Here is an 11,444-nt window from a genome sequence, read left to right as displayed (position 1 = left end):
CTGCTCGAGCACCAAAACATCACCACCTTGGTCCTCCGAAAGCCTCCCGGTTTCCGATAGCAGTGAAGCGCCGTCCCCCGAAACGACATTTGCCCTCGACTCTGTCTCGTCGCTGATTCTCGGCTTTTGACTTCTTGCTCGCTAGCAGGCCATCCAGCACAGCAAGCACCGGACCCTTCCGGGCCCTCATCCGGCCCACGGGCGCACCTTCCTCCATCGCTCAGCTTGGTACTCCCCCAACTCTTTCTTCCTCCAACTCACCTCAACCCAACTCAACTCACTTCACCTCATCGTCGCCATCCTCGAGACCACATCGATCGGGTCCTCGACGACGCTCCTGATCCTCCTCTCACCTTTCGCATTTTCTTCGTTTTCACCGCACATCGCAGCCATGTCTTCCGGCGTGGTCCGCTCTACCGCCCTGAGGGCCGGCGGCGCCTGTGTGCGATGCCGCAAGGGCAAGACCAAGTGCGTCTACGAGAACGGTCGCGCTCCTTGCAAAAACTGCGCCAAGGGCATGCACGAATGCTATCTGCCATCCGAGTCGATGGGCGGCGCGTCGCCGGCTCGACACGCCTCGCATCGTCCCGCCAGGGAGAGTCTGCCTGCTGTGGGCGCCTCAAACCCCGACACGCGTGTCGCGAATCCGGCCGCCGTTACCTCGCGTCACGGTCAGGCCATTATCGCAGAGAAGTGAGTCTCTACCCTTTTTTTTTTCTTCTTTCCCTCTGCATCGATCATGCAATGGTCCGTTGCCTGCGCCTACGAAACATCGAGCCGTCATTCCTACCCCCCATCTCGCACTCTCGTTGGGGTTTCTTGTCCCTCGTGCTCCGTCATTTCCTCAAGACGGCCGCCCCCCGGGCTTGGCGACCCTAACCACCAACCTCACTGGCTCACCTTTCTCCCTTCCCAACGCCCTCCCCCACCCGGTCATCTGCCCATCTCCCATGGCCCCACTCGGAGACTCATCCTCGGCCCGCCTTCATCTCATCCTCAACTCATCCCGTGCCAAGGCTAACCCCAACCCCCCCTCAACAGGCTCACGCCCGAACTCGTCCAGGAATGCGATCGTGTCATCTCCAAGACATATCCCGCCTGTGTCGTTTTCCACAAGCCGACCTTCCTCGGTCAGCTGAAGACCTCGTCTATGGACCCGGCCCTAGTCTACGCTCTTCTCACCTGTGCCGCTCGGTAAGTTCTCCGACATGCGTGATTCCCACCTTGGTCCCATGACAGATTGGGACGGGCCAGCTCCAGTGCCGGCTCGGTCGTCTCTCGACGACCGGCGGGTTTCCGATCACGCCCTGGCCCCCTCGGTTCTTGGCCCTCGGGCTCACTTGACGCAAGCAAGCCCGCTAATGCCGACGTAGGAGCTCACCCACGTTGATCCGTCGATATGGCGCCCAGTCGGGTGGTGGTGCCACGGGCGCCGCAGAGCACTTTGCCGCCAAGGCTATGTCCATGATCAACCACAACCTCGATGCCCCATCCCTGGCTGACATTCAGGCCATCTGCCTCGTTATTATCCACGAGTGGGGCTCGAGAAACGCTGTCCGTGCCTACATCTACCTCGGCCAAGCTACGCGCATGGTCCAGATGTATCGTGTCATTCATAGCCACCACGCCGACCCCGGAACTACCGAGCGCTTCCTCGAGGACGAGTCCTTCCGTCGCGTTATCTGGCTGCTCTACATCCTCGACTGCCTCTTGACGAGCCACCCTGGTCGCCAGCCCGCTCTTTCGGGTGCCGACACCATCGACGTCTCACTGCCATGCACTGACATGAACTTTGCCTTTGGCAACGCCGTCTTCGTCCAGACTCTGAGCCTGACCGACCCCCCTCGCCTGCCTCCCGGCGCCCATGTCGACAACATTGGCGAATTTGGCCACATCGTCATGGCCACACGAATCTGGCGTGACGTCATCCAGATGCTGATGAGCACGTCGACCGAGACGTTCAGCGACGCCACGTGCAGCCAGATTATGGGCGCCATTGACGACCTGCGCCGCTCTCTGCCCATGCAATATGCCGACAAGCCCGGCCAGGTCAATCTTCACATCACCATGGGGTCCGGTTTCACGTACGCCATGCTGCACTGCATGCTGCACTGCTCCTCCATCTTCATCAACCGCCGTCGCCTGCTGCAGTATGTGACGGCTCACGATTTCAACCTGGAGACGTGGCGTGTTACGCCGCAGTGCCACGAGCTCATCGACCGCCTCTTCACATCGTGCCACAGCACCATCGCCATGCTGACGGCTCTCGAGACGGGCTTTGAAAAGGAGGCCAACCTGTGCTTCCCCATTGTCATGCTCTTCTCCGCCTTCACCGCCAGCGCCACCGTCGCTTACCTCTCCCTCAAGGCCTTGACGCCCCCCAACGCCGTCGAGACGGCCGCCCACATCGTCCGTGACGGCCTCCGGTTCATGCAAGACGGTGTCGAGACGTGGCCTCTGATCGCATCGTGGCTGCGTCACCTGACGGTCATGCACCGCGTGCTGGCCAACGACGGTTCTGCTCCGATGCCCCAGGGAGGACCCGACCACCCGATGGTCTCGATTAAGGACGAGGCCGCATCGAACCCCGACTCGAGCAGCCACGCCGATGCCATGGACTACGACCAGGTCTCTTCCCACGGTCCCGCCCATAGCGCGCACAACCATGCCGGAAGCGTCAGCGAGAGCGGAAGGGATAGCGAACCCCCGGTGCCGCTGCCCCGCCGGCCCGGTGTCACGACCATCAACGGCGGCTCTGGAAGCATCGCTGGAACGCCTGCTACCACCAACAGCCCACCGCCGGCGCCGGCGTCGGAGCCCAAGCGCTCGCCATCGGCGGTGCCTGCGCCTCCGAGCAACGGCAATGGGACCCACGAGACCGAGCGTCCCTCCAACCCTGTGCCGCAAGACATGACGGCTGTTGAGCTCTGCTCGGCCTTTGAGCGCCAGCTCCTGGAACTGGACGACCTTGCTGCCTTTATGGGCGGCGGTGTATGAGGTCCTTTCGTCTTGTTATTTTTCGTTTTTGTTTCGACGTTGTCTTACATGATCACATGGGTGTTAGGATGGATGGAGATGGGCCGTGACCAGGGGGCTGAGTGTGCTAGGTTGGGAATGTGGGAAGCGTAATCGTATCGGCGCCCGGAGTCACATGGTCGTTAGGTAGCTAGGAGGCGTTGCCGACATATCGCTGCATGCATATACCCTGTTCACAGTTGCGTGTCGTTTGAGGTTCGTGATGTCGCCGTGGTGATTTGTTGTGTGTGGGACGCGAGAACTCAAACGACCTGGTCGCTGTCACAACGTCGCGCCAGGCGCTGCCTGCCTGCTTTTGAAGAGGCCTCGCAGTGTTTCTACAGTCCCTCGTTGCTAACGTGGCTGGAACAGGATTATCCCCAAAGTATGGTCCTTTGCCCTGCCTGTCATAGGGTTGCCACGTCTCGATAAGCCGATGAAGCAAGGCGTCAGAGTGGATCTTGCACGCACGGCCTGGGTTGTTGCAGTGCTGCCATGATTCATCTGACGATAGAGCCCGTCTCTTCACCCGCCAAGTCACGTCTGTCGATGCAAGCACATACTCGGACATCTCTGTGCTCGGCGGCAGGCGATCTACGGGCCGACGGGTCCTCAAGACTACGGGGCCGGTCTCCACCTTCTCCGGTAGCTTGGCCGCGCCCGCAGATGGGGGAGACGAAGGCGGCAGCGGCGAGGACGGACCAGGCAGAGCACGCGCGATACGCTGTGTCCTTTGTCCGGCGGTCTCGTCTTTCTGGCTTGATCGTGACGTGACGATGACGGGCGCTGCGTCTTGTGGAACCCGAAGCACGGCGCTGCGTCGTCTGCGTCCGTCTTGCTTTGCCCTGAAGGTTGGGATGATGTGCTCCTGATGATGTGCTCCTGCTTCGAGGCAACACTGTGTGATGTGTTGCGTGTGGGACATCTCGTCTCCATCTTTCTCTGCCTGCCGGGCGATCGATTGTCTTGCGTTTCCCCTGCGCGCTCTCGCATGGTCAAACGCGCTAGCGATGGGGACTCTTGACGATTGACACCGCGAGTCGGTACGATCAAGCTTTTTCTGTTCGGGGGAGGTTACGGGATGCTGGAGTGGCGATCGCTGCCAAGTTCCATTGAACTTTCAATTGAATGGATGGCAATTATGGACGAGGCGGCGCTCGTGCAGTTTTGTAACTGAGGTTTGGAAGCGAGCAAGTGCAGAATGCGCACGCTTCCACGCAATGCAGCAGTACTCCTCCTCCTTCGGACACGTCGACTGCTGCTTTCGCAAGCAAGACGGCGCGTTTCGAATCAGGCGACGCTTGCGCTGGATCGCCTGAGGAAGGCCGCAACCACCTGAGGACGACCGCAACACAATGTCATCCCGAGCTCTGCAACAGAAGGCTACAGCCGTGGATTACCAGCGTAGACAACCCCGGCGACACGCAACAGACGATAACGACCTCCTTTTAGGGAAATTAGGGGGGTGGAGTGAGAGGTGCCATGATCATCACGGTCAGATTGCAAGTTGATCTCTTAGCGGCGGGCCTCGAGGGTGGAGGCAACCCAGAGCCAAGACGGCATGTCTCGTTTGCCAAGACTCCGTGCCACTGTCATGGCAGTGTGTTTGCTGGGTCCCAAGATGGATGGAGCGCCCATCCGGGAGCGCGGACATGGGCAGAGACACTGTGTGCGTCCTGAATGAACATGGGAGAAAAGGAGGCTATTGGGGGAGTATGATGGGAGGTGCTGTGATTGGGCGATAAGGGGGACGCTCTCGGATCGCTGGCGATTGGTCGAGGGCGGATGTGGTATCTTTCTTGTATCTCTCGGTATCTGGGCGCTGCTCTCGATATCTTGTCTGTGCTTGGGTATGGCCGGGTAGGTGGGCAGAGAGACGAGGCATCTCCATGGTATGTGTTTCCCTCATGCAGTCCGCCCGTTTGCGCTCACCGAATGCCTCGAACTCAACACGCCGACAAACTGCCAGACATCACGAAATGCCTGACACCAAGGCCCCCCGTGCGGGACCCTCTGACGCTGCCGAACACGCGGCGTGGCGCGCCTCCATCCTCCGCAAGCCAGGGCAATGCCGAGCCCCCCCCCCCGTGCAACAACGGGCCAGGCAAAGATTTCGAGCCACGGCTGGCCCCCTGTCGCTTCACCTCCTATCGCGACAAGGATCGAGGCATCCAACGGGCACGGTGCGCGGGATACAGAGATAGCAGTATTCCCCAGTGGGCAGCCCCCTGGCCCGGCTTCCAAGGTGCAGTGGGGGGGAATGCGATGCGGCGGCGCTGTGCAGGGGATGTACAGGGGGCTTTCGCTTGGATAGGGAAAAGAGCATTGGAGCACGTTGGGCTGTTGGAGCCATGATGCTGACCTCACCTCATCACGCCCAAGCCGGCTATCGAGTGTGTTTGGAGGCCCAACTCGGCGTCGAGGGGCGAGAATGGGATTCTGAGGCGACGGTACAACGGGAGACTGTCAACGTGTCACCGTGTCTTTGGCATCGACAGCAGAGGCACGTGTTCTGTGTGTTCCCGCAGAAAAATGAGTATCATGCCCCGCGCCATGGGAACCCGCTGAGATAAGTACCGACGGGAAGCCATCGCAAACCGTCAACGGCCCTGCGAGATGGATGTTCACTCCCCTAAAAATGTGGATCGCAGTTGGACAGGGTACCATGACATCGTTAGACAGGGTGAGGCCATACAGAAAAAACATGTGGAAACACAGAACAAGCAACAGATTGAAACACCGCGACGGTTGGGGAGACACAGATCTCTTTCTTTTCTCCTTTCTTTCCCTCGCCGCTAGCCCCCGGCACGGTGACGAAACAACATCTTCTCATAGCCCTGCTGGCTGACCGTCCTCTTGGCCCCCCGCCGGCCAAGAACCAACAGACCCAGAAGACGAAGCGGATACGGCGGGCCTCGACCAAGAAGAACGGCGACCGTTGTTTTCAGAGCAAGCTACCGACCTACCTTGCCTTTCTTAGCCCATGATCCACGATTAGTGTCACTGCTTTTCTGGTACTGTGCAGAATACCTGGTCCGAATCAACGTCAGGAGTAGAAGTTCCCATGGATCCGCCCCCTGGCCCTTATCAGTTTGCTGGTCCTCCACAACATCCGCCCGCGTACATCGTTCTCTCTGCGCCCGCCTTGGTTCATCTCGTCTTATCTGTTTGCTTCTTGTCTTTCTTGGCCTGCCTCGTCTCCTTTTTTCTTCTTCTCTCTTTCTCCGTCTTTTCTGGACTCGTGTCGCTTGGTCGTCTTTCACATCGTCAACAGAGAAGAGGCAGAGTCCACATCGTTGACCCCGCCGTTTCCCAAGGCTGCCTTCCTGGCTCGCCATCCGCTCTCTTCTCACCAGATTCTCCATAGGCGCCTCACCTCAGGAGCATGTCCATCATGTCGAAGCTCAATCTCAACACAGCCGCTGTCGAGTCTTACCTCGGAAACCGCCGCATCCAGAAGATCGTCACCATCGTTTTCGCCATTGGCCTGACCGCCGTGTTTGGTCTCTTCCTCAGCCTGCACGGCGCACCTTCGACCGCCCGCATCAAGGAGATTGCAAAGACCATCAATGACAAGGCCCATGGCGGGCACAAGGGCCCACGCATCGCCGCATGCCATGCCGACGACAACAGCGACACGCTGAACCACACGCTAGCCGATGCTTTTTTGAATGCTACGGATGTGAAGTACGCCCACCTGCGGGACGATAAATTCACGTATGTCTGCCCTTTCTTCACATACCCAGGAACTCGTGATGTATCTCACACGCACCAGCATCGCCATGCAGACGTACCGTCGCCCCAAGGAGCTCAACGAGACCCTGCACGTGCTCCTCAAGGACCCCATCCCCTCGCTCCACGAAATCGTCATCATCTGGAACAACCTCGACCAGGCGCCGCCGCAGAACTACACCTCGGCGCACGGCGTGCCCGTCCGCTACCGCGCCTCGCCGCGCAACTCGCTCAACCAGAAGCTCCTGCCGGACCCCTCGTTCGCGACGCAGGCCGTGCTCCTCTCCGACGACGACGTCTACTACTACCCGCGCGACCTCGAGTTCGCCTTCCAAGCCTGGCGCCGCTTCGGCCGCCGCCGCCTCACCGGCGCCATGGCCCGCTGCACCGGCGTCGGCAAGAACGGCGAGTGGCAGTACCGCATGTGCGCGCGCGGCGCCGACGCCTACAGCATGATCATCACGAACCTCGCCTTCGTCCACCTCGCCTTCCTCGAGTACTACTCGTCCGACGACCCCACCATGGCCATGATCCGCGAGCACGTCGACGACAACCTCAACTGCGAGGACATTGCCATGAACTACGTCACCCAGATGCTGACGCGCGAGCCCCCGCTGCTCGTCCGGGGCCACAAGGCCTTTTTCAACGCCGAGCCCGCCCAGGGCATCAGCAAGGCGCCCGGCCACTTTGCCGCCCGCAGCCTCTGCATCAACAAGTTTGCCGAGGCCTTTGGCTGCATGGCTTTGCTCGAGGAGACGGTGCACATCGAGATTGGGCCGTAGCGTGTCCCTTGGCGAGGGCGCTTGGAGATGCTGTATGATGTACGAAATCTGTTTTGATTCCCGGGGCCTAGGAACTTCTGCTGCTTGCGGTTGAGAAGGGGTGGCTAGCATGGGGCGTTGGGGGCGTTTTTCTGCTGGGGTTACCTCTGGGTGGCAATGTGTGGTTCATCCGTGGTGTATAATATACCGGTTACTTCTGTATCAAAATCTTTACATCGCGTATAGTCTGACGAACTTTTGAATCTCTCTTGCCACGTCGTATTCATCGTGTATTAAGCGACACGAAGGTAGCCATAACACACCAGTCACGAACGGTATGATATCAGACATGGCAAGTTGTTAGGGCTCGAATCAGTGTCGAGTCGGAATGGCTGGTTAGGCGTCGCATATCATTATCTGCCTTGAAAATAATTCTTTCTGAGTTGATCGTTAAGAGAGATGCCACGTCACTGCTGAGTTAGATGGCAAGCCGACATCGCATGTTTTGCCTCGGAAGGCTAGCAGTCATCCGCTCATCGATATGAGAATCAGGTCAGAAGTATCATTCTTCCGTCAGTCATCCACCCAGGCGCCTGGCATCGGAAGAGGCATTTCATCAATCATCTCCCAAAAGTCGCCAGCAAACTCTTCGACATCCATGTCCCATATCAGGTCCCAGTCCTCCGGCCGCGGGCCGTATCGAAGCTCGAGTAGCTTTGGCTCCGCAAGCGTCGTAGGTTCAGTCCATCCGAAAACTACCCTATACTTGTCACTGTACCACTCAACGTAAACCTTCCACCGAGTACCAAGCTGCCCTGACTCTTTTAGAAGCAGGTTTTCCCGGCGGCCATACCGGCATAGGTCGAAACCTAAATCGTCTAGCATTCTGGTCCAATCCTGTACCAGGGTCCTCATTCCAAATATCTGGCGGTCATATCTCCATTTCCGGGACGAATCTAGAACATGGGGTGCATGACTGGATGAGAAGAAATAAATTCCTCGAAGAAACAATAAAAAGGACGTTTCCTTGACGTTGTTCCTACAACCTACCTCATAACTAAACAACCCATCGTCGTCAAAGTTCGTGATACGGCACAAGATGCCATCTCTGAGGAGATGGATATCGTCACTGGCCTGAATGGTCTCGGAGACCAGCTTTCGAGCTTCTGGACCTCTCACATCAGCATCTGTCGCCATGGAAGTCATACCGTACCAGAGAGATACACCATGAAGGAACGACACTCCTCTTCCAATCGACGAACGCACATCGACTGCTTTGATCCTCTCGTTCTCTGGTCCGAGGCGAAGTGCGAGCCTCATGTGGTTGGCGTGGAAATGACTCATGGCCCTGTAAATACTGCTTAACCGCTCGCCCGGATTTTGACCATCATCGATCGTGTGACCAAATTTCATCCCCATGGTAGCGATGTCTATCCATCCGATCCGACACAGTCTTTCCAAGAAGGAGCACAGTTCATCCTGCGTGGAGAAGTTGTCGATGTCCCACACATTGAAGACGCCGAGAAATTGGTTTATGAGCGCATCGGGATCATGCACTAACCTTCTGGGAAACAGATAACCGACCGTGTGCAGGGCGGAATTACCCATGTGGTTCAGGGCGAATGCATCAACCCCCATAGTGACAAGCGCCTTGACTAGCTCGATGCTGTATGTCATGGTTGCTTCCTTCAATGAGACGTCAGCGAAACCAGTATCTCGATTCATTGGTTGTGTTGTAACGAACATGCAAAAGAGTCAAGCCGGTGTCTGTACGATCAAACGGTGAAGCAAGGCCCTTATTGAACATTTTCCGCAGAAGTTCGATTTCTCCATCAAATGCGTACTGGAACACAAGACTCGAATCCGGTCGTATGTTCCACACCTGCAGATTGGTCTGCCAGCCAGCGGCTGATTTTGACACCTGGTAATCCCATGCTTTGCAGAACAGCCAGCTGGGCAGCTGAACGTGGATGGCGTAGCCTAGTTGTATTTATCAGATATTGCTTCTGGATCGTAGGCTGCAGCGTACTACTCACGACTGTGAGGCGCAGACTGATAGGCATCATCAACCTCGCTCTCGTTGTCTAGCGTCTCGTAAGAGAAGCGCCCGAACGGGCCAGCCTTGGGAAATGGTCGGGGTTTCCAAATTGACAAAGATCGGCTCTTTGACATTGAGTCGGGACCAGCCTTCCAAAGTATGGACTTTTCATCCCGGGCGGCACCAACTGATGCTGTCGAGACATGGGCATTCGTATATCCCTGTGTGAGCACCATTTTCGTCTCAATGGCCAGTTTGATGTTTGTCTTCACAAGTTCTCTGTATCTCACTTCAGTAGACCATCTTCGCCAATAGCCACTCAGAGGCACTCACTGTGTGCAGAACGACTGTGCTATGCCCAAGTTAAGGATGGCATCTCGCATTCTCTGCTCATACTGCGCCAGGGTGCTCTTGCTGAGGACGACCATGAGCTTTGCCTTGGTCCTTCTAGAGAAACCTCTCGCGGCTTTCACATCGAACGTCAAATCGTCAACAAGTCGCGTAAACTGGTTCAACGTCTGGCGACAGTAATGTGTGCTTTTTTTGAGCATTTCATCGTCGGCTGAGGATAGAAACAAGGTCTCATCATTGCAGTTCCTTTCTAGGCTCCAGAGAATATGGTCGAGGCCTTCGATCTGCGTCATGAGCTCTTCTATGGCTCTTGGAACATCCTTGACGTCGTTCCAGAGTTGTCGTAGGCGGATTATGCCGCGGACGGAGCCGGCGGTCGCTTCGGCGAACGCGAGGCTGCCAGACACGATACCGATGACCTCCGCCATGACGGAGATGCCGTGGAATTTCTGATCGAATCAAAGAACAGCGTCGGCGACGTTGCTTCATCTATGAAGACTATGTACGCGATGAACAATTGTTCGTCGGAAGGACGTAGATGAAATACAGTAGATAAGACAGCAGACGAAAGGCGAGACGAGTCAGCATCGACTGCGAGAGCATCCAGCATTTATTGGTAAGGCATCAGCGGCCTGCACAGCCCACTCGTATGACCCGACAGGTCGATTCGCAGCATGTCTGCATGCACGTTGGTGCACTTGTCACGGAACACAACCCTCCCAGAAACCATGTCACGCCTTCGCACCCATCTCATAGGCCTGCCTGATCAGATCGACAACCGTCTGCCTGAAGCTGCGGTACTCCAGCCCCAACGCCTCAGCAGCCGTCTGCCCATCGAGACCATGGGACTCGTCAATGCTCTGCGCCTCGACCTGCACCTTGCTCTTCGCCCAGTCGAATTCATCGACCATGATCGCGGCCGCCTTGCCGTAGGAAAACCGCTCCGCCGCCGCAGGCACAAACCTCTGCCCGGCGACCTCAGGCCTCAGCACGGCCTCGACGTGCGCAAGCGCCAGGTCCCGCACGTCGATCCAGAAGGGCACCCGCGCGACGGGAAGCGGCGACTCGCCCATGGCAATCCTCCACAGCATGGCGTTCGACTCGTTGAGCCTGTCGACGCCCGCGACGGGGTGCACGACGGGCCCGAACGTCATGGGCGGGCACAGCGTCACGAGGGAAAAGGCGGGATGGCGCGCCGCGACAAAGTCCCAGGCGGCGCGCTCGGCGAAGAGCTTGGATCCGCGGTAGGCGAGGAAGGCGGGGGCGGCGGGGGCGGCGGCTTCGGCGTAGGTGAGCGGGTTCCAGTCGTCGCCGGTGTAGGTGAAGTAGGGGGGTGCCGCGCGGTTGGCGTCCATGACGGAGGCGAAGGAGGACGTCAGGACGAGGCGGGGGATGTTCGGGTCCGAGGCGGCGGCGGCGAGGATGGCCTTGACGCCGGCTATGGCGGGCAGGATGAGCTCCTTTTCGTTGTCCTTGGTGTCGTAGCTGAAGGGCTGGGGCGGTCAGCGTTTCGTTCTGGAGAGGAAGCAGGAGAGCCGCTGCCAAAA

The 11,444-nt window shown here is 58.0% G+C and overlaps 4 protein-coding genes across 4 annotated transcripts; 2 read left to right on the top strand and 2 right to left on the bottom strand.

Moving 5' to 3' along the window:
* Positions 1–391: 391 nt before the first annotated feature.
* D7B24_004753 (uncharacterized protein) lies at positions 392–2,997 on the top strand (the record flags this gene model as incomplete). Its single annotated transcript, XM_028638918.1, has 3 exons — positions 392–693; positions 1,042–1,194; positions 1,374–2,997. The coding sequence occupies 3 exons, from the start codon at positions 392–394 to the stop codon at positions 2,995–2,997; spliced, it is 2,079 nt and encodes a 692-aa protein (XP_028490158.1).
* A 3,412-nt stretch (positions 2,998–6,409) lies between these two features.
* EXTL3 (Exostoses (Multiple)-like 3) lies at positions 6,410–7,529 on the top strand (the record flags this gene model as incomplete). The annotated part of the gene is made up of 2 exons (XM_028638917.1): positions 6,410–6,732; positions 6,791–7,529. The coding sequence occupies 2 exons, from the start codon at positions 6,410–6,412 to the stop codon at positions 7,527–7,529; spliced, it is 1,062 nt and encodes a 353-aa protein (XP_028490157.1).
* A 552-nt stretch (positions 7,530–8,081) lies between these two features.
* On the bottom strand, positions 8,082–10,325 carry D7B24_004751 (uncharacterized protein; the record flags this gene model as incomplete). Its single annotated transcript, XM_028638916.1, has 5 exons — positions 8,082–8,268; positions 9,070–9,194; positions 9,253–9,488; positions 9,545–9,825; positions 9,880–10,325. 5 exons carry the CDS (start codon positions 10,323–10,325, stop codon positions 8,082–8,084), a joined length of 1,275 nt encoding a protein of 424 aa, XP_028490156.1.
* Positions 10,326–10,628: 303 nt separating this feature from the next.
* D7B24_004750 (uncharacterized protein) lies at positions 10,629–11,390 on the bottom strand (the record flags this gene model as incomplete). The annotated part of the gene is made up of 1 exon (XM_028638915.1): positions 10,629–11,390. A coding segment is annotated over one exon (762 nt), but the record flags the coding sequence as incomplete, so codon positions are not given.
* Positions 11,391–11,444: the final 54 nt, after the last annotated feature.

The sequence above is a fragment of the Verticillium nonalfalfae genome (genome assembly GCF_003724135.2).
Source record: "Verticillium nonalfalfae strain VnAa140/NRRL 66861 chromosome Unknown scaffold_274, whole genome shotgun sequence".
In the NCBI taxonomy this organism is placed as follows: Eukaryota; Fungi; Ascomycota; class Sordariomycetes; order Glomerellales; family Plectosphaerellaceae; genus Verticillium; species Verticillium nonalfalfae.
This window is presented reverse-complemented; position numbering and strand designations above follow the sequence as displayed.